The sequence below is a fragment of the Armigeres subalbatus genome, unplaced genomic scaffold, assembly GCF_024139115.2.
Source record: "Armigeres subalbatus isolate Guangzhou_Male unplaced genomic scaffold, GZ_Asu_2 Contig1981, whole genome shotgun sequence".
Classification (NCBI taxonomy): domain Eukaryota; kingdom Metazoa; phylum Arthropoda; class Insecta; order Diptera; family Culicidae; genus Armigeres; species Armigeres subalbatus.
The window spans coordinates 1-26,989 of record NW_026942816.1 but is presented as its reverse complement, the minus strand read 5'-3'; the positions used below and the strand labels follow the sequence as shown (position 1 = coordinate 26,989).

At 42.7% G+C, this 26,989-nt stretch overlaps 1 protein-coding gene across 2 annotated transcripts; it reads right to left on the bottom strand.

Annotated features, from left to right (window-relative positions):
- Positions 1 to 445: 445 nt before the first annotated feature.
- On the bottom strand, positions 446 to 26,787 carry LOC134203585 (protein spindle-F-like). 2 transcript variants are annotated; one of them, XM_062678450.1, is made up of 3 exons: positions 26,628 to 26,787; positions 25,790 to 26,567; positions 446 to 1,382 (listed from the first exon to the last, which is right to left on the bottom strand). In XM_062678450.1, the coding sequence occupies exons 2-3, from the start codon at positions 26,514 to 26,516 to the stop codon at positions 916 to 918; spliced, it is 1,194 nt and encodes a 397-aa protein (XP_062534434.1). In that variant the 5' UTR covers positions 26,517 to 26,567; positions 26,628 to 26,787; the 3' UTR covers positions 446 to 915. The 2 variants fall into 2 exon arrangements, with proteins under 2 accessions (XP_062534434.1, XP_062534433.1); XM_062678449.1 differs by having other exon boundaries at positions 25,790 to 26,778.
- Between the last annotated feature and the right edge of the window lie 202 nt (positions 26,788 to 26,989).

Here is a 26,989-nt window from a genome sequence, read left to right as displayed (position 1 = left end):
CCTACTATATACAAAAGAATTTGAAAACCTAAATTGGAACTAGCGCCCTAATAGCATCCTGATTTGTCTGCAAGCAACGGACCCTGAACACTTTACACTCACCAAAGCGTTCATGTAAGGTTTTTATCCCGGCCAGACGGTGGAACTCGGATGTTCTTGTCCTGGGAGGGGTGTTGAGGATCATTCTCAGGAATTTGTTCTGGACCCGTTAAAGTTTGAGGTGGTGGGTTTTAGTGCAGCTCTCCCAAACCGGAATGCCATATTCGATCACAGGGAAGATGATTTGCTTGTAGACAGCAAGCTTATTTTTCAGGGACAATGACGACCGACGTTACACTTCGTCACCGTCTTGTCAACCTGTTGCCTGAAAATAAGCATGCTGTCGACGGTCAAGTCAAAAACTTATAGCTAAAAAGACTTGGTTTCTTTGTTTCTATTTCCAAATAAACATAGTTTAGGAAAATATTTGGAATCGGCATCTAAATTCGTAAGTTTAATTACAATCAATCCCGATGCAACAATATTGAGAGAAGCGAATTGCTCATCACCTAGAAGCGACGGGTACATACATAAAGTACACGCAATTAAAAAAGGATTAATAATATTGCCGTATGCTAAAATTTATCGTAACTTACATTACTGAGTAGATATCAATAGGTATACAATATTTTCGTTCACGATATTTTTTTGCTTAACAAACAGGTCCAACATTTCATAAATGACGCAATTAGGGCCAACCAAACCGTAACGAAACCAATCCGGCTGTCAACTTTACACCACTCAAATGAAAACTTACCCCCGGGTGATCTGCCTCCCATCCATGTCATGCACTTACTTTGGCGCCTTCCTTGTTCTGCTTTTCCATTAGGTTCACTACAATTCGCTAAAAAAGTAAATTCGTCTCCCGGCGTCTGGTCAAAAGTTGCCGACCGTCTGCGAAATGTACTCGTAGGTCCGATCCAGGCTCAGGTCCATCTCGTTGTCGTCGATGAAGTGACCCTCCACGTGCTCCTGGAACTCGTCGAACGGAATGTTCACGAAGATCTTGCCGCACATGGGGCACATCTTGTCCAGAGCGTCCGCTTTAACCTTCTCCTGCAGTATGTTGATGTACTTGAGAGTGCTGACCTCGGTCTCCGTAGTTCCGGTGGTTGCGGCTGCTGCTGTTGCTGTCGGCATGGTTCCTCCGTTTTTCGCGGCAGCTCCGGCGACACCACCGGCAGGTATCTCCGGTAAAGGAAGATCCTCCGTTGAATGTGTCATGGTTGTAGACGTTGTTGCGGCCTTATCCCCCTGGGGAAGGTCATTGCCTACTTCCACGGTTTTGTCCACCATCTGCGGTTTGCCATCAGTCTTTTTGTGTTTGCATGCGTTACAAATTTCTGCAAGAAACGTGAGCAAGAAATTGAGTTTTGGTATGACCATGAATGTCACAATTACTTTTCATATATTGTATCATTTTCAAATTTCAGTAAAAACATATGAACATAAAAACATGGATTGTATTCTTCTCATTCCAAAGAACCACATTGATTAATTGCATGTTTTCTTTAACTTTACCACTCCTATGTTTATGATAAACAGGATATTGAATAATAGAAATCTCGCTTAACTTTTCAAAAGGACCTAAGTAACATTTTTTTCATGAATTAATTTGAGTACTGCAATCAAAAGCTTTCATGTTTTTCTGTTGATTGCGCTATTCAAATTAAATCATGAAAAAAATGTTACTTAGGTCCTTTTGAAAAGTTAAGCGAGAAATAATAAGATATATCAAGCATAATTTTTCATAACGACGTATGTAACAAAAGTAAACAAAACGGGGTTTTTAATACAACGTGACAATCACACGCGGCTTTATATAATACGCATCGATTTTACTGATTTCAGATCTTAAAATTCTTTAATTTAATCTTTTTGTTAATCGACGTATGTAAAAATTTCTATTTTTGAAGTCTCACTGTTACATACGTCGCTTTAACATATGGAAACTAAGAGCGACCTATGTAACAAAAAAATCAAAACAAAACAAAACTGCAGTTGCGTCAATCGTGCACTATGAAAAACCGACCAATGTACACCGACGTACGTGTAGCATACCGGTGTATGTATAATTTTATCGTTTTTCACAATGAATTTGAATGAACTGAACTTCACTGTAAAGCACGCTTATTACGTGTCTTGTAATGATGCATGCCAGCGGAAAAAAGTATTGAAAAAAGATTTAGTTTTAAAACAGTTTTAGAAAAAGTTTTGCCAACTTTCAGCAAAGGATTTCTCGAATCCTCATATTTGTTACATACGTCGTTATGAAAAATTATGCTTGATATGATATAACATATATCATATATGTTTGAATATCAAACACACATTCTGGTCGTTTCAAACTAATCTCAGGTTGTTTTAAATTCTTGGTTTTGGTAAAAAAAGACACTATTTGTAATTAGTAACAAATTTGTTTGAAAATGGCTAATCTTTGTTTATTTCATTAGCCGCATCATCTGTGAAAATCGAGCCTACTACGGGCTCCAAAAGAAACTGCGGTCAAAAAAGATTCCTCACTGCACCAAATGTGACGCTGATAAGACCGGTAGTCCTCTAAGGACATGAAACACGAACAATGCTCGAGGAGGACTTGAAAGCACTCGGAGTATTCGAGAGACGGGTGCTTAGGAAATACGTTTTTGGTGGGGCTAGCCCAAATGGCATAATTCCATTTGGCATAATGTCGTTTGGCATAAGTCCGTTTGGCATAATGCCATTTGGCATAACGAGTTGACATTTGGGGACATTTGGCATAAAGACCATTTGGCATAACGACCGTTTAGCATAATAAAGAAAAATAGTCATAATGATTTTAGGGCCATTTGGCATAACGACCATTTGGCATAATGACCATTTGGCATAAAAATTAAAAGAATTATAAAAACTCTAGGAAGAAGCTCAATTCACATCGGTATTATTAAAAAGGCAATATGTGTATTTTAAGGAACGATTTACTTTTTCTTCTAACGGGTGGCAACCAAAAAATGGGATTAAAAAAATGGCTCGGGATAAAAATACAAAGAAGTACAGTTTAATCTGATATATGTTATACAAAGAGTTGTTCTTAGTCTTCAAATTTAGACTAATGAATATTGGCATATGTTCCGTGGTTCGCCGTGCTGCTTCTAATCCTGCTTATGAGTTGCTTCGTGGCTTTGGCATTACAATCACCTTTGTATACAATAGAGCTGAGTAGACCAAATAATGCTTTGGCAGTTTTCACAGCATTTTCACGTTTAAAATGTTCGACCGTGTACTTTTCCCATGATCTTTGTTCGCTTGAAAAATTTACAAAGCGCGCCGCAGTATTTTTTGTTTCTACGGCATGTTGTGAGCAGTGTTGGAATGAAAGTGTGTGTTTGACAATTCTTAAAGTCATATTTCTTTTGCCTTATTTCGGGTAAATGCGTACACCCGATTCTTTTTTTACACGGGGGATGCGTTCCGTGTAAAAAAAGTTTTCAGTTCAAAATTTGAAAATCCGTGGAGCAACTTTGCAAAAAAATTGTATGGGATTTTTTTTACACTCTACTCATCTACACATCTACTCTTTTGCTTCATCCCGGGCAAATGCGTACTTTTAAAGAAGGAGTCATCTTATTTTTTGCTTTATCCCGGGCAAATGCATACTTTTAAAGAAGGAGTCATCTACTCTTTTGCATTATTCCGGGAAAATGCGTACTTTTAAAGAAGGAGTCATATCCCTTTTTGCTTCATCCTGGGCAAATGCGTACTTTTAAAGAAGTAGTCATCTTCTTTTTTGCTTCATCCCGGGCAAATGCATACTTTTAAAGAAGGAGTCATCTTCTTTTTTGCTTCATCCCGGGCAAATGCGTACTTTTAAAGAAGGAGTCATCTTCTTTTTTGCTTTATCCCGGGCAAATGCATACTTTTAAAGAAGGAGTCATCTACTCTTTTGTATTATTCCGGGCAAATGCGTACTTTTGAAGAAGGAGTCATCTACCTTTTTTGCTTCATCCCGAGCAAATGCGTACTTTTAAAGAAGGAGTCATTTTGTTTTTTGCTTCATCCCGGGCAAATGCATACTTTTAAAGAAGGAGTCATCTACTCTTTTGTATTATTCCGGGCAAATGCGTACTTTTGAAGAAGGAGTCATCTACCTTTTTTGCTTCATCCCGAGCAAATGCGTACTTTTAAAGAAGGAGTCATCTTCTTTTTTGCTTCATACCGGGCAAATGCGTACTTTTAAAGAAGGAGTCATCTTCTTTTTTGCTTTATCCCGGGAAAATGCATACTTTTAAAGAAGGAGTCATCTACTCTTTTGTATTATTCCGGGCAAATGCGTACTTTTGAAGAAGGAGTCATCTACCTTTTTTGCTTCATCCCGAGCAAATGCGTACTTTTAAAGAAGGAGTCATCTTCTTTTTTGCTTCATCCCGGGCAAATGCATACTTTTAAAGAAGGAGTCATCTACTCTTTTGCATTATTCCGGGCAAATGCGTACTTTTAAAGAAGGAGTCATCTACTCTTTTGCATTATTCCGGGCAAATGCGTACTTTTAAAGACGGAGTCATCTAGCCTTTCGCTTCATCCTGGGCAAATGCGTACTTTTAAAGAAGGAGTCATCTTCTTTTTTGCTTTATCCCGGGAAAATGCATACTTTTAAAGAAGGAGTCATCTACTCTTTTGTATTATTCCGGGCAAATGCGTACTTTTGAAGAAGGAGTCATCTACCTTTTTTGCTTCATCCCGAGCAAATGCGTACTTTTAAAGAAGGAGTCATTTTGTTTTTTGCTTCATCCCGGGCAAATGCATACTTTTAAAGAAGGAGTCATCTACTCTTTTGCATTATTCCGGACAAATGCGTACTTTTAAAGAAGGAGTTATCTTCTTTTTTGCTTTATCCCGGGCAAATTACTCACGGGCATACTCGCAATCGTAAACAATGCATTTTCCTGCAAATTTCTCAACAACTAGGACCGCTCCCAGCTAACAATCACTTGGAACTGGTGGCGCTCCGCGCCTTCTATCAAACAGAAGTGGAAAATATCACCAAAAGTCTTCAACCTTCTTGAAATCAGCAGAAGAAGTCAATGTTTACGTTTGCGACTTTCGCCCTTATGAAACAACAATGTCGATATATTCCTACGATTAACCATTTTTGTGCCAAATGGTAGTTTTGCTAAACGGCCCGTTGTATTTAATTCATTTTTCGTGGATTATGCCAAATGGTCATTATGCCAAACGGTCGTTATGCCAAATGGCCTCGAGGTACCCAACAAATTATGCCAAATGATCTTTATGCCAAATGGCCTTTAGACATTTAAATCGTTATGCCAAATGGCATTATGCCAAACGGCCTTATGCCAAACGGCATTATGCCAAATGGCATTATGCCATATGGGCTTCCCCCGTTTTTGGTGGTGTGCGAGAAAACGGTGTGTGGCGGTGAAGAATGAACCACGAGCTCGCCCAGCTCTACGGCGCTCCCAGTATCCAGAAGGTAGCTAAAGCCGGAAGGGTACGATGGGCAGGGCATGTTGCAATAATGCCGGACAGCAACCCTACAAAGATGAGCAGGGTACAGAACGACTTGGCGAGCGTGGGGCGCATTCGAGGATGAAATGATGCGGCCTCGAACCGTGTATTGTGGCGCCAAGTTGTTGATTCAGTGTTATCTGTTTAGATGTAAACTAAATAAATGAATGAATATCGGTAGAATTATTATTATTATTTATTCAGACTAAGGCCGAAGTGGCCTGTGCGGTATATAAGAGTCTTCTCCATTCGGCTCGGCCCATGGCTACACGTCGCCAACCATGCAGTCTACGGAGGGTCCGCAAGTCATTTTCCACCTGATCGATCCACCTTGCCCGCTGCGCACCTCGCCTTCTTGTGCCCGTCGGATCGTTGTCGAGAACCATTTTCACCGGATTACTGTCCCACCCACCGCAGTCTTCCGATTTTCGTGGTGTGAACGATGGATGGTCCCAACAGCTGATGCAACTCGTGGTTCATTCGCCTCCTCCACGTACCATCCACCATCTGCACCCCACCATAGATGGTACGCAGCACTTTCCTTTCGAAAACTCCCAGTGCGCATTGGTCCGCTACATGCATCGTCCAGGTCTTGTGTCCGTAGAGAACTACCGGTCTAATAAGCGTTTTGTAGATTGTCAGTTTGGTACGGCGGCAAACTCTATTCGATCGGAGCGTTTTGTGGAGTCCAAAGTACGTACGATTTCCTGTCATGATGCGTCTCCGAATTTCTCTGCTGGTATCGTTATCGGCGGTCATTAGTGAGCCCAAGTTCACGAATTTTTCAACCTCCTCGATTTCAGAAATTCGTGGCGGGAGGCTTATATTGACCTCTCTTGAGCCTCTTCCTATCATGCACTTAGTCTTCGACGTGTTGATGACTAGTCCAATCCGTTTAGTTTCGCTTTTCAGTCTGATGTAGGCTTCCTCCATCCTCTCAAAGTTACGTGCCATAATATCTATGTCGTCGGCGAAACCAAATAACTGGACGGACTTCGTGAAAATCGTACAACTCGTGTCAATCCCTGTCCTTCGTATTACTCCCTCCAAAGCGTTGTTGAATAGCAGACACGAACCCGTAACCCTCTACGCGTTTCGAAGGGACTCGAGAATGGCCCTGAAACTCGAACTACGCACATCAACCGATCCATCGTCGGCTTGATCAACCGTATCAGTTTATCCGGAAATCCGTTTTCGTGCATTAGCTGCCATAGCTAGTCCCGATCGCCTGTATCATATGCGGCTTTGACGTCGGTAAATAGATGATGTGTGGGCACGTTGTATTCGCGGCATTTCTGCAATACCTGACGTACGGCAAACACCTGCTCTATGGTAGAGCGTTCGCCCATAAAACCCGCCTGGTACTGCCCCACGAACTCTCTTGCAATTGGTGTTAGTCGGCGGCATAAAATTTGGAAGAGTACCTTGTAGGCGGCGTTCAACAATGTGATTGCGCGGTAGTTGCTACAATCTAGCTTATCGCCCTTTTTGTACATGGGACACACGACACCTTCTATCCACTCCTGTGGCAGAACCTCATCCTCCCAAACCTTGGTAATCACCCAGTTCAGCGCTCTAGCCAGTACCTCGTCACCGTATTTAAACAGCTTTTCTAGTAGTTCTGGTAGTAGTGGTCAGCTCCAGCGACTTTTTTTGTTTTTCAGCCGACCGATCTCCTCCTGAATTTCCTGGAGATTCGGAGCCGGAAGTCGCATGTCCTGCGCGCGTGGTCCTAGGTTCATTACCATATTGCCATTCAGGTGCTCTGCGTAGTGCTGCCGCCACCTTCGGATCACCTCACGCTCGTTTGTAAGAAGGTTCTCGTTTAGGTCCTTACACATATCGGGCTGTGGTACGTGGCCCTTACGTGAACGGTTCAACTTCTCATATAACTTTCGAGCGTTATAAGCGCGGTACAGTTCCTCCGTCTCCTCACTGTCTCAATCTTCCTGCTGGCGCATTTTCCTCTGAAATATCGAGTTTTGTCTGTTCCGCGCCCGTTTGTATCGTGCCTTGTTCCCCCTGGTGCAGTGTTGTTCTCCTCAACTAACTGCTCACATTTGCCGTCATACCAGTCGCTTCTCTGATCCCGGGCCACCGTGCCTAGTGCAGCGGTTGCGGTGCTCCCAATGGCGGATCGAATATCGGTGCTCCCAATGGCGGATAAATATCGCTGTCTTGTAGCTGCCCAATGTTTAGCCGCGGCGGACGTCTCCGACGCGTGCTGTACACCGTCGAGAGTTTTGAGCGCAGACATACTGCAACGAGGTAGTGGTCGGATTCAATATTCGCACTGCGGTAAGTACGTACGTTCGTGATGTCGGAGACGAATTTACCGCCGATTAGAACGTGCACGATTTGGTTTTCCGTTACTTGATTTAGGTGATTTCCATGTGGCCTTGTGGATATTCTTGCGGGGGAAGAAAGTGCTTCGGACTACCATTCCGCGGGAGACTGCAAAGTTTATGCATCGTTAGCCGTTGTCGTTCGATACGATATGCAGACTATCCGGTCCGATGACCGGACAGCCAGCTGTCACTCATTAAAAACTGTGCAAGTGCTCACGCGGTGTTTAGTGCTTTGAAATCGTACCACCAAAGGCGACGCGTTCGGTACGAGTTTCATTAATGAAGAAACTATATGCGCTTAACCTCCCCGAGCGCGGTAATTTGGAGGAACATTTGCGTGAAGTGGACGAATTGTTCGACCGTCTCGTCGCGGCAGGAACGGAGCTAGACAAAGACACCAAAGTGTGTATGCTCCTGAGAAGCCGCGAAGACGATGGTATCTCGCTGGATATCGTAAAATCCAAACTGACGGATGAATATCACCGTCGTTTGGAGCGCGAAGATGCCGGTACCGGATCAACAACGGATAAAGCAATGCGTTCAGTCGATAACAAACCGAAAGAGTCTCGCGTGTGTCAAGTTCGTAGGCGTGTCGGTCATTTGCGTCGCGATTGCCGAAAATTTAAGGCACAGAAAGTAGAAAGTGGTTCTGGGAAAGATATCCCAAAAGCTAAAGCTGTTCAGAGCGAGGGAAGTGTCGTGACCCGGACGAGGCTTCAAAGCTCGACCGTTCGTCGCAACAATACTCAGCAAACTGAACTCTGTTGTCGATTCGTTCTGACACGAACGAAAAACCATTACCATGCACTGAAAACCAAAACTACCCAAAATTGGGTTTTTTGCACTCAAAACCGTGGTTTGGGCCAATAACCCAAATTTGAGTAAAATGACTTTTCTGGCACTAGGTAGTTTGCCTTTAATCCCATGTAAACAATTTACCCAAAGCTGAGTTTAATTTATCCAAAGCGGACCTTGATCAACCCAAAATAGAGAATATTGAATTTACTCAAATTTGGGTTATTGGGCTGAGCAACCTCGGTGAGGTGTTTGCATCTTGCTCTAGTTTTGATAGCAATCATGGGAAAGAAAGGGAAAACTACCCAAATTTGGGTAAATTTTTTCTGCGATATTCTCAATAGTGCGTATATTGAACTCAAAGTTTGGGTTGATTTATCTGTCCGTGTGGAGCTCAAGTTAGCCCTACACGCTGATTAAAAACAATCAATAAATGAGTACAAATCATTACAAGGTAATAATATTAAAGGGATTTTGTAATAACTCCTCATTCCAATCTTATCCACTACATTCTTTCCCTCCTCTACTCTGGAGGTGCATATTAAACATAAAATACCATAAACATAAAAAAGAAATATCATTATCGATTCCTTTTAAATCAATATTGAATAACCCCCTTTTTAACAATGAATAAAAATATGCGAACGATGTAATCCTAAACTAATTCAAATTGTATTCAAACCCCCAAATCTAGTCTAAATACATTCAAAATACAATTCATATCCAATCCAAATTCAATTTAATTTCAATACATACCAAATCCATGTCCTATCTAAATCAAATCCAAATTCCAACCAAATTCAAATTGAATTTGTTCGCATAAAATTATATTTAAATCCAATCCAAATTCCACCCGAGTCCAATCCAAATCCAATAGAAAAATCGATCTAAATCCAATCCAAAATCACTCTTAAACCAATCTAAATCCAAATCCAGTACAAAAACAATCCAACCCACATTTAATTCAAATCCAATCCAAATCCACTACAAACTCTACCAAGACAAACTACATGGTGGCAGGTAGAGATAAAGGAAGACCTAGTGGTGTTGGTGCTGAGGTAGTGCTTGATGGGGATGTGTGACAATGACGTTTCCCGTGAAGTGAAAAGACGTATTGCTGCTACGAAAAAAGCCTTTTACGGATTACGTAACTGTCGTGACCCGTACGAGGTTTCAAAGCTCGACCGTTCGTCGCAACCATACTCAGCATACTGAACTCTGTTGTCGATTCGTTCTGATACGAACGAAAAACCATAGAGCATGCTGACGTTTGATCATCTTTCTCTTGTACGCGCACTGAAAGGATAGGATTTGTTTTCATCGGGAAACGCTTCCGAAGCCTATACCCTTATCCTATCCCCTCCGTGCGCGAGCAAGAGAAAGATGATTAACGTCAGCAAGCTCTATTACCATAGAGCTCAAGTTAGCCCTACACGCTGATTAAAAACAATCAATAGATGAGTACAAGTAATAATCTTAAAGGCATTTTGTAATAACTCCTCATTCCAATCTTATCCACTACAGGAAGAAGTGTTTCCTTTACCAGTAGAGAGCAACTGTTGCAGTGCTCATCAAAAAGTGCGTGGGTTACTGACAGTGGAGCGAGCGCCCACATGACAAACAATCGTGAGTTTTTCGACACGTTGAGTGAATTTTCCGGTGGGTGGATCACGCTTGCCGACGGACAAAGGACGAAAATTCTCGAAGAGGGAAGTGGACTGCTCAACAGCGTTGATGTTTCGGGTGACAAAGTGAAGATCGAGATGAAGAGTGTTAAGTTCGTCCCGGGACTAGCGACGAGCCTGATATCAGTGGCCAAGTTGGTGGAAAAGAAGCTTGCAGTAAGTTTCGATAGCGAAGGCTGCCGGATTGCTGATGTAGGAGGAGACATCGTTGCGACGGGCTACCGCTATGGTAGTTTGTACTACCTGCGAACGGAAGAGCTTTCCAATAAGGTTGTAGCAGGTGAACATCGGGAAAACTTCCAACACCAGTTGCTTCGACGCCTCGGTCACGGTCGGCTATTGGGGAGAGGCGGTATTAACCGCAACCTATTTCCAAAACCCCCAAGCAAAGTCGGTTAACAAAATGAGAGCAAATTGATATTTAGCTTTGCTGTTGAGATTATATTGAAAACAAAATTTGATATCAATTATTATTTAATGAAAAATGATATCAAAACATGTTTTTAATATGCATTCTCCAGTTATCATAATGATAACAGCTTTACATCAAATTATGCTCTCGATTATCTAAAGCGAATAATCTATTCTAGTACTCATTTTGATATCAGATTAAGAATCTTATGATAACAAACTTAGTAATCATGTTGATTTCATTGGCAGCAAAATTTGTTTTCAGTGTGATTCCACATAATAAAAATATGCTCTTATTTCTGCTATGTTAACCGTTAATCCATACAAAACAACATCAACTGGAGTAATCAAATAATTGACATCATGGCAGCAAATTTTGATTTCAGTTTGATTTCAAACTTATCTCGGGCCGTTTGCCCTCACGGAGTGTACCGCAAACGCCTAACGAATTATGGTGGAACCGCAAACTGGATTTGTCTTATCTTCGTGTATTCGGTGCAGAGGCCTACGTACATGTGCCAGATCAGAAGCGCAGCAAGCTAGACAGTAAATGTGAGACTGACATCGTCACTGTCAGTCGGGACGCGCACTTTGTTGAACTGGGGAACGGTAGCTCATCGGTTAAAATCCAGTTGAAACCTGAAGTAATGGTCGTAGAAGAGAGATCCTCTAAAGCTTGATGATGATGAGAACTGAGATCATGGATCGAGAAGCAGAAGATGACGAAGAACCAATTCAGGCGGAATCAGTTCGTCGCTGTAGGATGGGCACATTGTAAAACACAAAGCGAGAGTAGTTGCCCAAGGATTTTCTCAAAAAATGCGGTGAAGATTTCCAGGAGGTGTTTGCTCCGGACACTAGGCACGCAACGTTTCGTACACTGCTAGCTGTTGCATCTAGACGGAACATGGAACATGCGCCAACCACCAGGGTACGCGGAACCGGGAAAGGAAGACTACGTCTGCAGGCTCAGGAGGAGCACCTACGGGTTACACCAGTCCGCAATGTGTTGGCGATCGTCTGCTGATCCTTGCATGTATGTGCGGGAATGCGGAGGACATAAGGTAATTCTGCTCGTATATGTCGATGACATGTTACTAACTGGCGTCGGAGAATTCCATTTATTTATTATCAGACTAAGGCCGGAGTGGCCTGTGCTGCACATAAAAGTCTTCTCCATTCAGCTCGGTCTATGGCTGCACTTCGCCAACCACGCAGTCTGCAGAGGGTCCGCAAATCGTCCTCAACCTGATCGATCCACCTTGCCCGCTGTGCACCTCGCCTTCTTGTTCCCGTCAGATCGTTGTCGAGAACCATTTTCACCAGAATACTGTCCGACATTCTGGCTACGTGCCCGGCCCACCACAGTCTTCCTATTTTCGCGGTGTAAACGATGGATGGTTCTCCCAACAGCTGATGCAACTCGTGGTTCATTCGCCTCCTCCACGTACCGTCCGCCATCTGCACTCCACCATAGATGGTACGCAACACTTTCCTTTCAAAAACTCCCAGTGCGCGTTGGTCCTCCACGAGCATTCATATCATGAAGAAACGGCCTTTTATCCTCAGCTTGCATATCCTTGCGTTGATTGGATGCCACCCAATCACGCGTTGGCGCATCTTTCCCAGCACTATGAAGCCGGTTCCCAGGTCGTTGGTGGTGCCACAGCTTTGGTAGAAGGTAGCCGCTCGATGCCCGTTTTTCCACACTTTCTGTCCTGTCCAGCAGATTTCCTGCAGCGCTACGACATCGAAGTTGCGGGGATGTAATTTATCGTAGATTATCCTGTCGCAACCTGCGAAGCCTAGCGACTTGCAGTTCCATGTTCCAAGTTTCCAATCGTGATCCTTCATTCGTCGCCTAGGTCGTTGCCGATTGTATCGAGTCGTATTATCTTCTATGTCGTTCGTAATGCGCAAACCTCTTGTCTCGTCGGAAGGCCGTCGTGTCAGGGCTGTTTAGCGTCCCACCTAACACCAGGACTTGGGCTTGTGCGCGTTGAGCGGCACACGGTCGCTTTGGCGGAGCCTACTTGCGGATTTATGCAGCTTTTTATAGAGGTTTAACAGGAGTGCGAGTTGGCTCTTGTTTCGGACGGTAGAACCACGTAGAACGATCACGCGATTTGCCGAAATTTTGTGTTTTGCATTGCGCGGCCGGTAATAAAGTTAATTAGTTCAGTGCGTGTTGGCTCTTGTTTAGGACGGCAGAACGATCGCGCGATTTGCCGAAATTTTGTGTTTTGTTTTGTTTTTCCTTAGGACGGTTCGTAAGTAAATTAATGAATATATTTTATTATTTTTACAGCATATACTGTTATTGACAAACGCTCTATATTGTCGAATAGAACTCCCTATTATTCATCTTTCCCACTAACACAAATTTTCCTTCCCGAGACATCTATGAAGGTAGTATCCCGAATAAAAAATACAGTAGAATAACAGTACAATTTATTGTAACACTACTATTAAAAACATTGAATTGGCGATAGATTATATTGTAAATGAAACCATAGAAATACATTTGAATGCATTGTTATGAACCATTTATTCAAATGTAAATGAAGTTTTCGCAATAGAATGTACGGGTTGTTAAGTATCGTAACTATACAAAATCTGAGATTTTTCCATACATTTTTTTCGTCACACAATAGAGTGTATGGTTAATATATTGTTGAAATATCCGAACAAATCTGTTCAAAATACAATGGATTGTATTGTATTTGTATAGTAAAACAATAAGATTTTTGATTTCTCAGTTGTGACAGCTTTACTGTTCAACAATGCAATTTAAAGGGAAAAAATGCATATTTGGTGCTATGAGGCAAATATTGTTAAATAGTTTATATGCAATGTAATGAAACATTTCAAAAGTTATCAAAGTATGAATCTTATGTACGAAAACGTTTCAAAAACAATTGCAAGTATTGTTACATTAGAGAAAAATGTTGATGTATTGTATCCTCAGTGTTGATACAATCTGTGCAACCATCAAGAAACAATATATCGTATTGTATACCGTACATGGTATGGTAATTCAATTGTTTACACTATTGAACCAATAGTACATTTTTATCCGGGATGGGTTCCCTGCATCTTCACTAGTAGATGTTGAACTAACATTTCTTCCCTTCCTTCCGTGATTGTAAGGACGTGGCCAGGTATACAACTGCTACTGTATAGGAAAAGGTACTAATCCCAAGTATCAATTTGCGACAATATACAGTAGATTGCTCAATTGAGCATTGTATAACCACCCACGATTTGTACAATCACATATGCTATGCTATGCTATGCTTTTTATAGAGGTTTAACAAGGCCCACTGTCAAACCCCACCACATCCTAGGCAGGCGCCACAACTCGCAGATGGCCCTTGGACATAGTCCCTGCTGCCCCCGGAGAATTCCAGCGAATTGGATAAAGTTACGGAAGGTCTGAAGAAGCAATTCGAAGTCTCATGCCTGGGGGATATTCGCCATTTCCTCGGCAAAGAGATTCGGCGTGAAAGAAGTGTATACACTATTCGACTACAGAACTACATATCTCGACTACTCGAAGAAAACGGTATGAGTGAAGTTACAGGACCAGATGAACTGGGTTACCCAATACTTAAAAGGCTCCCCCCCAGCGGGAAGGCAGCACTCCTGCAAGGAATGAACAAAGAGTGGCTGGAGGCAACACTTGCTGAAGGCTGGAAACACAGTTACGTTATCCCCATCCCTAAAGGCACCGGTTCCGTCAACAAGGTCGGCAACTACCGCCCAATCGCCTTGACCAGTTGTGTGGCAAAAGTGATGGAGAGGATGGTGAACCGCAGACTAATGGACCACCTTGTACAGCACAAACGACTGGACTTCAGACAGCATGCTTTCCGGCCTGGCCTTGGCACTGGGACGTACCTGGCTTCCTTTGGCCAGATCTTGGACGACTGCTTGAAGAATGGCGAGCATATTGAGCTTGCATCCCTTGATCTGGCGAAAGCCTACAATCGGGCGTGGACTACGGGGGCGCTGGAGAAACTCAAGAAATGGGGCATTACTGGAGATATGCTGGCTTTTCGAGCCAGGTACTGGTGGGAAACCACAAGTCTAAAGTGGTGCAGGAAGAAACCGGGGTCCCGTAAGGATCGGTGATCGCGGTTACGTTGATCCTCGTGGCGATGAGCGGCGTCTTGGTGCTTCCAAAAGGGGTGTTTAATCTAGTACATGCTGATGATATTTCCTGATCGTCACCGGTAAGCATCCCAGAAGCATTAGGAGGAAACTACAAGCAGCAGTGATAGCAGTCGTCAGTTGGGCCCAAGATGCAGGTTTCGACATTGCAGCAGATAAGTGTGCCAGGCTTCACATCCGTGTGAGCCCATCAAAATCGCAGGTAACCCGATCCCTACTAAGAAGTGACTCGGAGTGACACTCGACCGGTACCTAACATTCCGACCTCACTTCGAGAGGATTAGGGAGGCATGTAGGACTCGGATCAATCTACTATGGGCAATCACCAATAAACGAATCAGGAGTGACCGAGACATACGGAGGCGTGTGGCGGACGCTATTATCAATAGCCCCTAATGCATGGATAAGAGATCACGAGCAAGGCCTTCTACGAAATGGTGCAAAAACTCTCCCCAACCAATAACGTGGCCATCCGGACCATCTCTGGGTTTCACCCATCAACTCCTGCCCTTGCAGCCTGCGCGGAAACCGGAGTATTACCATTCCGATCCAAACTAGCAGCGACAATCGGATGCAGAGCAGTTAGGTTCCTGGAACGTACATGGGGAAATGGGTAAGCTTGCTTCTTGCAAACCCAAGCAAACCTTGCCATAAACGCGGTGGCCAAATCTAAGCTTCCCCCGGTGGCTGAGGTTCACCGAGTAGGTCCGGGAAGCTGGAAGACCAAAGCCCTAACCATCGACTGGGCAATCAAGGCGCAGCTGCTTAAGGGTACCAACCCGACTAGAGCCAAAGCAGTTTTCAGTGAAAGGATCCGACACAAATACAAAGACACGGAAATTCGGTACTCTGACGGATCTAAGGCCAATGGTTCGGTGGGGATCGGTGCCTTCGGTTCAGACCTGAGACTTCCCCAACCAGTGTACGGTGGTCTACTCAGCCGAAGCAGCGGCCTTATCCAAGGCAGCATCTGACACAAGTGCGGTATCCACTTTGATCGTTTCAGATTCAGCGAGCCAATTGAATTGTATATTGCAAGAGGAATAAAGTTAGTTTTATATTGACTACCGATCCATTTGGACTTATCCGTCATTTCATAAAGAAAAGGAATCCCTGTTGACTGAGTAATTTTACAGTGGCGACGAGGAAGGATTTTTATCAATTTCCGTGCAACAATACAGTACTCATGCAGTATCGGTCAACTGTGACGCCAGTTCGGTAAAATTGAGACAACCAAACATCAACTGTTTTTGCTATACTGTGGCCCGCCGGCTGGCACTTCATATGTCAGAGGAAGTGAAAAGCGCCGAAATTTAGCATTGTGGTGCAAGTGCATTTTGTGTCGGCTTGGTGTTTTGGTGGTTGCTGCTGAAAAAGATTGGATCTGCAGTGTACAGAAAGTTCATCGACCTTTTGCATCTTTCGATGACTGCCGATTTTGTTCAAAGGTGAATTCGTGGTTGCATTTGGCTGTGGCTTTTGAGGTGGTTACTGTTGAGCTGCGTTTGGATCTGTTGCTGTTTCGTTGTTGTGGAGCTATTGGTTGCTGTACCCAAGTGCTACGAGATTTTGGATTGGATTTTATTTCGATGCCAGCCTTTTGATTGGTTTGATCTGTGTTATTGCGGTGAATCTGCTTTCCATTGCTGTGTACAAAGGTATGTAATTTTTTTTCTAGTTTGTTTATTTGCACCGCAAATTTTACCGACGAAGACAATTCAGGAAATTGATTAGCTTCGAGTTGTGCTTTTACTTCTACTTTTTTTACTGTAGAATGTCTTTAACTACTACAACGGAACCATATGTACCGGGTAGCATCCCGTTTTCCCAGTATTTGGTGCAGTTGGAGTTTTTATTTGAACACAATAATTACTCCGCTGATAAGTACAAAATTTCCTTTTTGGCCGTTTGCGGCACCGTGGTGTATAAAGGAAGATCCATTAATTACGTAACGCAAAAATTGGGTTTTTTCAACCCCCCCTCAATTTGTGGACGTTCCCTAATCAGGTAAAACTTATATTCCCGGGTCAGAGCGTTCAGGATTTGTCATACAAGCAAATAACCGATGAATTGAAGAGAAGATATGACAAGAAAGATTCGGATGTGATCCATACTTACAAATTTTGGACCCGAAGACAGGGACAGCACGAAAAATCAGAAGATTTTGTATTGGCTGAGTTGTGTGGTTTTGGAGATTTCAAGGATCGTACCATCCGCGATGCACTTGTTATTGGTACATATGACAGACAGTTGCAAAAGAGATTGTTTGATGAAGATGACCTAACAGCTGCTAAAGCAGAGAAATTAATCGTGAGTCAAGAATTGTCTACTGACAGAACTAGATTTGTTAACCGTGACGATGAAATACGGGTTAGTGTGGTAGCTAGGTTGGGTAGACGTGTAGACCGTGTTCCAAACAAACAATCTTATCGAAGCAGAAGTAGAAGTTTCGACCGTAGTCCTGCTTACAACCCCGAAGCCAGAGGTGGAGACAGAAGGAATGAACAACCTACAGTTCTTACCTGTTCGTTTTGCCATAGGACGGGGCACACTAAGAAGTTTTGTTAACAGGTTAAAGAGAAGGAGTCCACGAAAGAGTTCGCGAAACAAACCATTTGTGAAATTTATAAGTTCTCCAAAAGGGGCCCTCCTTAGCCGTGCGGTAAGATGCGCGGCTACAAAGCAAGACCATGCTGAGGGTGGCTGGGTTCGATTCCCGGTGCCGGTCTAGACAATTTTCGGTTTGGAAATTGTCTCGACTTCCCTGGGCATAAAAGTATCATCGTGTTAGCCTCATGATATACGAATGCAGAAATGGTAGCTTGGCTTAGAAACCTCGCAGTTAATAACTGTGGAAGTGCTTAATGAACACTAAGCTGCGAGGCGGCAATGTCCCAATGGGGGATGTAATCCCAACGAAGAAGAAGAAGATAAGTTCTCCAAAACCCTTGTCTTCCCAAACGTCTGGCCTTTTCAAACGCTTGAAAAAGGATTTGGCATCTGATTCCGAAGATGAAGAGTCTCCTTCCTTAATGATTTCTGCGACAAATAAGACGAGCGAGCCGTGTTATGTTAAGGCATCAGTTCAGAAACGTCGTCATACCATGGAGGTAGACTGTGGGTCCGCTGAAAGCGTGATTTCCGAGGCACAATTCATTAGAAATTTCAGCCAATGCCCTATTGAAGACAGTCGAAAAAAGCTTTATGTAATAGATGGCAATAAGCTTAGCATTTTAGGCAGAATCAGGGTTCTAGTGAAGTTAAATGGAATCAAAAAGAAACTTTATTTAATTGCGCTGCAGGGAGACAGAGACTTTGTACCGCTAATGGGTCGTAGCTGGTTGGATATTTTCTATGGTAAATGGAGAAACATTTTTTCCAAACCAGTTCAGCTTGTTAATGCCGTGACTATGGACGACCAGAGAGAAGACAATATTTTAGAAATTAAAAGTAAGTTTCCAACACTGTTCGACGAAAATTTATTGAATCCGATCGTTGGTTTTGAGGGAGATCTTATTCTCAAAGATGATACACCTGTATTTAGGAAGGCGTATGAGGTACCTTTAAGGTTGAGAGACAAGGTCTCACATCAAGAACATCTTGACGCGTTGGAGAAGGATGGTGTAATTACACCAGTAGAGGCTAGCGAATGGGCTTCTCCAGTGGTGGTGGTAATTAAAAAAAGTTTGGGGTTGTATACAAGACACGACCGCTCGACGTAAACTACGTAAAACCAAATATAGTACACTGAACCAATTATTCCGCTCTATATAAAAGAGAAGGAACTATCCCACTGACACTAATACCCAAATTTAGCAGCATCTCCCACTCTGTGAGGGAGTAGGGACCCCACTGTCTAGCAGCTGGGCCACCCCATTCATACACCCCAGTTCAGCAATTGATAATACCCTAAAAGTAGGCAATTACCAAGGATTGGAACACGCTGCAAAGGGGATGCATGATCCATGAAAGAACTGAAATTTTCAATAGTTTAGCGATGATACTCAAAAGTTTCAATAGTACTGGTAAATTGGTGGAAAGTTTATGAATCGATTGATATATAAATCTTTAAAATTCATTGAAAGATAAAGGACCTATTAATGTTACAAATCTTACATGATTTCGTGACGGTCCCCAATTTTGAAATTTTCATTTTACACCCTGTATCCGAGTCTTCCCCTTAGACGTAGTTTACGTCAAAAGATCAGGGAATACGGTTGGTCATAGACTGTAAGGTTTCAATAAATAAATTGATTATTCCCAACAAATATCCTTTACCGCTTCCGCAAGAACTATTCGCCGCGCTTTCTGGATCTAAATACTTTTGCTCTTTGGACCTTGCTGGAGCCTATTCCCAGTTTTTGCTTTCAAAGCGGTCTAAGAAATTCATGCTGATAAATACCATTAACAACAGACATACCATGTACAACAGACTCCCTCAAGGAGCTTCGTCGAGTGCCGCAATCTTTCAAAAAGTAGTGGACCATGTTTTGAAAGGGTTGGATAATGTATTCTGTTATTTAGACGACGGGAGAAATTTCGAGGATTGCAGGAGGAAATTGTTTTTGGTTTTAGAAAGACTAGCCAAAGTGAATATAAAAGTTAACTTTAAAAAATGCAATTTTTTTGTAGATATGATTACGATGATTACGACATTATCTACAGGCCGTCAACAAGAATGGGAAACGCCGATTTTTGTTCGAGGTTTCCCATTCCCCGGGAAGTCCCAAAAGAATTGAATCGTGAATACATTAAGGACATAGTTGGAAGAGTACCACGATGGCAGCCAATATGGCACCGGACCTTCCACGGGCCAACCCCACACCTCCCGCACTCCTCTCCCACCAACATTCGAATGCATCGAACAGCATCGAACAAAAGTTTAATATTCAAATTACTAACCTGTTCACAGCATATTTCCTTACTTCTCGTGATAATGAACATGTTTCTTCAATGAATCCTATGTATTCCGGCTCGAATTGTAGCATAAATCAGCAGTTTCGTGCCAATTTAATAGCCGTTCGCGATTTGGTGGGTTCATCACTGCACTTCACTTCTTCTCAAAGGGCATTGGAAAAATTAAGTTTTTACTCACTGCTCCGCTCATGAGCAGCCCGAAATGTTGATAGAATGCAAATTAAACACCACTTTTTGAAATCAGTCACTTATTTGAACCGAAAACTTATAGCAGTATAAACTGCTAGTTTTGCCCGAAAAAACGACTAAAAACTGATCGCGGAGCGAATGTAAACACCGCGGTGCACCGGCACCGTCAGTAGCAAACTAATAAGTAGGGTGGTTCAAAAAATAATTTTGCTTCGCCACGCTCAGTTGATTATGATTTATAATTTGGGTGTCATCCAATGGTTTGGGCTGGTTTGAATAGAGGCTTACCGTGCGCAGGTCGTTTCAGGTTTGTATGACATATATTATTCTGATTCTGGCACTCCGTTATTGGGCGATGGCGAGGGGGGAGACCATATGACTGGATGAAATATTTAAGAGCTTCAACTCCATAGACAATCCATATTGAATGGTCGTTCCAATAGTTGGGAGTCGATTTTAATCGAGGTTGCGATTCTATCACATGATAATTAGGCTTCTCAGAGGGCATCAGTGAAACGTGAAATTCAACAAAATACCCAGAATTTGTCTGTGATATCTATCGCACCAGGGGCAGATACTTCTAGTCTAGTCTAGTCTACACTATCGTACCAGGGGCAGATACTTCATACAAAAAGTGTGAGATAAGGGTGAGTGGAGTATAAAATGCTATATTTGCGTTACGTAATCAATGGATCTTTCCTGCGGTGCGGTTTTCGTTCACTGAAGTCTCTGGAATGTTGCTTTCAGCTATGTGAGTTCTCTTTTCGCCAGCGTTTGAAGAGGAGGCGCCGTAGCCAGTGTAATAGAAGGTTTAGTTTCCCATATTAGTTTTTATGCAAACTTGAACCGGCTTGCGCTTAACCAGTTTTTGTTCAAATCGGTTTTTTGAGGACACTCGAAGCATGGGACGGAATCGAGTGAGCGTGGTGGTGCTGGGTCGTTTTTTGAACCACCCTACTAATATTCTTTGTTTTTTTTATAAATACGACACCAATACTACTACAGTATATGAAAGTTTTTATTGTACCAATACTATCAAAGCTTTGTTTTGGTACTCAACCCACCTTCACCTTAAAAGTCTAAACTTTACAGGAGAATTTCCGTTGGACTATAAAAAGGTAGCTGCTGAAACAGCAAAGGACGAGTTCCTCATGAGGATCAAGGAGTATTTGAAGGACAGTTTTCCGGTGCGTTTGGAGAGGCGGTTTTTGGACATTTATTCACATTATCGGGACCTGGAAGAAGTTGATGGTTGCATACTTTTTCAAGATAGAGTCGTGGTTCCTGATTTGATGAAGAAGGAGGTGCTGAAATTACTGCATAGGAATCATTCTGGTGTGCACAAATTCAGGCAACTTGCAAGGCGGACCGTGTACTGGTTCGGAATGAACGGAGATATTGAGGATTTCGTCAGATCCTGTCGTGTTTGCCAACAAACAACTGCTCTTACTAAACGTCCGCTCTATTCCGCTTGGATTCCTACCAAGAAACCTTTCAGTCGACTGCATGCTGATTTTTTTTTCTTTGAGAAGAAGGTTTTTTTTTAGTGGTAGTTATACAATGTGGGTAGAGGTGGGCAAATGAAACTTGGTACCGATAGTATGAAAGTCGTAAAGGTTTTTCTCAGATTTTTTTCTAGGTACGGTTTGCCGGATGTGCTTGTCACGGATGGAGGATCACCATTTAATTCTGAATGCTTTGTCAACTTTTCTGAGTAAACAGGGTATAGCGGTTATGAAAAGTCTTCCATATCATCCGGAGAGCAGAGCGAACAATGCGTCTACTCAAGGATGTACTTAAAAAATTCCTGCTCGATCCGGAAATGAGAAAACTTGATACGGATCAGCAAATATAATTTTTCTTAAAGAATTATAGAAATATTTGCTTAGGCTCGGACAACACCTTCCCCTCAGAACGCATTCTTTCATACAGGCCAAAAACAACGTTGGATTTGATTAACCCGAAACACAATTTTAAGTACAATTTGGCGGACGCGACTAATGATGTTCAGCATGCATGCTCAACTAATTTAGATAAACCCGTAAAACTGACTAATTTACGTAGTAGAGATTTAATATATTATAAGAGCCCAAACAAGACTGACATTAAACAGTAGTTGCCTGCTAAATTTCTTATGCACATTTCCCCTAATGTTTTGCAGATTCCATTGAGCGGCCGTATCGTCTCAGCCCAAAGGCGTCAACTCAAGATCCCAGAAGACTCTCGCCACCGGCTTCGCCGTCGTTTTGTTTTGAGCGGAGAGAGTCCGATCACGATGCAGCTTTTGACTGAGCTAAGTACTAGCACTGGTACATCAAGCAGCAACAAGCGAAGAAGAATTGAGGAAGATATTATGTCTGATGATTCAGATTCAGATTTTTACGGCTTTGCTGCCGATTCCTTTTTGTTTGAGGACCACTATCCAAGGATGGATGTCCAAAGTGCGCCAACTGGAGCCTCTGAATATGTGGATGCGTCATCGGGTGCTATCCGTAAGAGAAATGTAAATGAGGAGCAACCTGCGGCCGATCGGGAAATTCAGAATAATGTGCAAGTTATGCGAAGCGTGAGAAATAGAAAAAAAAAACGTTGAATCCAGGATTTTAAATACTATTGAATTAGAGGAACATTCGAATTGTTTTCTAGCTTTCTAGCGCATTTCGATATAATTGTTAACCACACCTTCGATTTTGTAAATTGTTGATATTTGCTCTCTGAATTTCGTTTAATAAGTTTAAAATAATAAATTTAAAAAAACAAAGTTTAGCTTTAACTAAAGAGGGAAGAAGCTGTAGTGGAAAGTTCCACTCGGTTAAATCGCCGAACCCATTTGCAGGGTTCTCGAACTGTAATGAGAGCTTTGAGTGACATGCTACTGAATTGTATATTGCAAGAGGAATTAAGTTAGTTTTATATTGACTACCGATCCATTTGGACTTATCCGTCATTTCATATAGAAAAGGAATCCCTGTTGACTGAGTAATTTTACAGAAGCTGCGCCTACCTCACGCGAGAGGTTCCAGAGCCCGATGTCAGAAACGAAATAAGGAGGGCAGTGAAAGATTCATGGGAAACAGAGTGGTGGGGAAACCGCTCCTTCTTCCAACGGAAAATTAAGGGAGAGACCAGAGTATAGGAGGATCGAGCGGACTGAAGAGAACGCGCATTGTCCCGGATTCGGACGGGCCACTCCAGGCTGAGAAAGGACTTCTCCGGCCAGGGCCCGTTCCACCGGATGTGCGACACCTGTAAGGAAGTAAGGAACAGGAGCGAGCATGTACTGTGTGAGTGCCCCCTCTATGAGGCCCCTAGGTCGCGGTACCCGATTGGTAATATCAGGGATGCACAATCCAACAACCCGGTATACGAGAAGCTTGAATCGAACAACGTACATTCAGAGATTATTGAAGCGGTTCGGAATGACAGACGCCAAACCTTCAAAATTCCACATCAGTCCAGGCCACACACAATCAAATTAGGAAACTGATAATAATAAATTGGCAAATAATAAACAATTTGTAAGCCTTATTGGCGGCTTATTGTACGTGGCCGTGAACACTCGTCTCGATAATGCAGCCGCTGTATCCATACTGGGAAGGAACACCAGTTGTCCGGCTCAAGCTAATTGGCTGGAAGCGAGGCGAATATTGCGATTTGCGATACCTGAAGCACACGATACTTGGCGTAGATCAATCTGCTCTGCAAATCTAAGTCGACGCCGATTGGGCTGGTGGCTGGTGACACCTGTTGCGCACACCCTAAGCGTGACACCGCACCTACACCCAAACAACGTTGGTAGGTGCACCTGCAACGGCAATTTATATCTGATACGTGGGAATGTCGGCGTGATGCTGCTTGGTAGTATGAGATGGAGAAGTAATGTCAAGAGCAAACGGTGTGATGATGACGAGAAGAACAGCATGATTAAATGATTCGATAAAGTTTGTTCCTAAAATAGTTCCTAAAATTTGTTATTTGCTATTCTAAATTGTAAATCAACTTCAAATAACTATCTTAAACGGTAAGATGTTACGACACACAACGTTAAAACTTAGGTAACTAAAATAAATACTTTATACAGTGACACCAAGTGGCACCAAGTGACCCAGAAAGCTGATCCTGCGTGCAAAGGACTCAGTCCGTTCGTTCACGTAAAATTAGAGGTAATTAAGCCTAATAAGTTAAAAGAATCTAAAATAACGTTTGCTTAAAATTAAAGATTTGGGTGTCACGATTGCCATCGTTAGAAGACGAAACGAACCATAGACAGTTCAGTAAAACCTACAACCGTAAGTCGTGTTAATTTGTAACCTAAAAATGTAAAACAATCAAATTAATGTTATTGCAGGAAAAATTTAATCACGGTGCAAATAAAACTATAGTTTTAAACTTTTGGAAAGTGTTTCCATTGTTGCAATCGCAACAACACCAATGACCGGAAATCAACGTCCGGATTCCTGTTCCGTTTCAGAGGAGGTTCGATCAGTTGGAATTCCAAGAAACAAAAATGTTTCACACTGAGCAGTACTGAAGCAGAGTACGTGGCGCTTGCTGAATGCCTCCCAAAATTTCGTTGGGTTTATCGCATTCTAGACGATTTTGATGTGAAACTGTCTTGTCCAGTAGATGTGTTCGAAAACAACCAAGGAGTCATCAAGCAAATCGATTCCCCTACCATAAGTCGCCGTTCGAAGTACATCGAGACAAAATACCACTAAATTCGTGACATGCTACAGAATGGAGAAATCAACCTACGCTACTGTTTGACTGATTCTATGGTTGCCGACATGATGGCAAAGCCGTTGCAATCCGTCAAATTAAGGGGTTTCGTTTGGGTTTTGTTCTTCCGTCGATGAGGAGTGTGGGAGATTTTATTTTTTTAAGTGTTTTTTAACGTGATTTTTTCAAGAAAGAGAAGTTCATCACTTGAGTGTGGGAGATGACGACGTTGCACGTAGCATGCCATTAAAATTTGAAATTTGTTACTAGTTACCATGACTACGTACAGTAAAATATACTTTTCACTTTCCCGTTGTAGTTCATAGGGCACTGCACGGACGAATCTCTTTCTCTTTCGTTCTTCATGTAATTTAACATTTACTGGACTTGTTGTTTTCTAATTTCTTTTTTGCAGTGAGAAAGAGACAAAGCAGTCCGTGCTGTGCCTTATAGAACCCACACGTGTTTTATTTTCTGGCCGATCTGCGACTAAAGTACCTGCAATATACAAGTGGCGCAATACTCCTACCTTTAACAAAATACAAATTTTGGAAAAAAAATTATGAGCAATTGTCCACGCTGGGGGAGGGGGGTATCAAAAAGCTGATCAAAACCTGTCCATGTGGTATGTGGCCAGTCCCTCAGCAGACCGATTGGCCACGACAAGCACGAAACCTGACTGTGTTTGATCCCGATCTTAGCAACTTTCAATCCACCCCCCAAACATGATATAAGTATAGAAAAGCTTACCGTTAGAAATCGATTATTATAGCAAGCATCGGTTGCATATAAAAAAGAGTATCCGTACTGAGAATCATAATTTGAAACTGCAAGCAGGATTTGCTTATCTAAATCTATTTTCTTCATTAAACAATGAGACATGTCAAATGAGACTTCTAGCGCAATCTTTGCTTCTAAGCATTATGGAAATCCTTTCCTAACTTATCAATTAACGTGGTGTGAATTAATGATAATATTCGACAAGCAAAATATAGATATGTTACATACCCTGCTTTGTCTGCAGCTTCCCGGATGCCGCCTTCAGCAGCACCTGCTGCCTCAGTAAGTCCTTCTGAATTTCCAACAAACCCTCGATGCACCGCTTGGCGTCCGGATTGCTGTCCTGATCAAACAACAGCAACTCTTCCCCATCGTGTTGGAGGAAACCCATCTCCGCCCCGGTTCCATTGTCAACGAATCCACACTTATTCAACAGCGTGGCATCTTCCAGCTCCAGATTGATCTCCTCGGACGAGCACGACCCAGCGCTGCCCTCGCGAGGCAATTTGTCCCGCAGCTTCGGATTCGGTGCGTTCTTGGTGAAGGTTTTCGATCGGATCAAATTCTGCGAACCTCCCGCCAACGATTCCTTCATGCGAGCCATAGACCCATCCAGTGCCTGATTGTCCTTGGTCAGCTTGGACAGCCGGCTCCACAGCTGTCTGTTCTCCGCGGCCACCATCGAAATGTGATCCGTCAGTTGGATCTTTTGGCGTGACAATTCCGAGACCTTTTCCCGCATCACTTCCATCTCCGTTTGGTTGGAAACCCTGCGTTCGTTGGTTATCTCTTGCGAGACCAAGCTAGTTTGAGACATCCTCAATGCTAGATTTTCCTCTTCCAGCGCATCCAGCCGCTTCTGCAGATTCTGGCAGCGTTCCTTCATCGTCTGCAGCGCTACATGCAGAGCGTAATGCGAAGAGGAACTGGAGTTATCATTTTCTGTGGTCGCCATTGCGGGGACTTTGTTCGTCCGCAGAACTTGATTTTTGAAGCTCTCGCCTTCCTGGAATTGCGGTATTGTTGATTCTTCACTTTATTGCACTAATGAGCCATTGATAAGCACCGTCTGAATTGCGTCGTCCGAGATAAACAGTCTCGATAAAAACACACGTCACTTTTATTGTGAATTTTCCGAATTTTCATCAATTTGATTCACTGCCAGACGGACATTAATAATGTTTTGATTGTTACCACCACAGATCTTCTGGTAAAGATGTGATTCTGATGATGCGGGTTTATGGCTTATACCGATACTTCAATTCTTTTAACAGTGGACCGCAGGGTGGCCAGACCCGGAAGAAATAAACTATCAAAAGATATTTTATTGTGGATTTACTCGCTATCAAGATTTTCCCGATTACTTTTACGCGGCTACTCAGAGTAAGCCAAGGGGAGAGTCGCTGAGCACAATTTGAATTGTGTTCA

Coding starts and splice junctions, on each gene's coding strand:
- LOC134203585 (XM_062678450.1), bottom strand. CDS start 26,516: ATGGCGACCACAGAAAATGATAACTCCAGTTCCTCTTCGCATTACGCT. Junction 1,383..25,789: donor GAAGCTGCAGACAAAGCAGG/GTATGTAACATA, acceptor CGTTTCTTGCAG/AAATTTGTAACGCATGCAAA.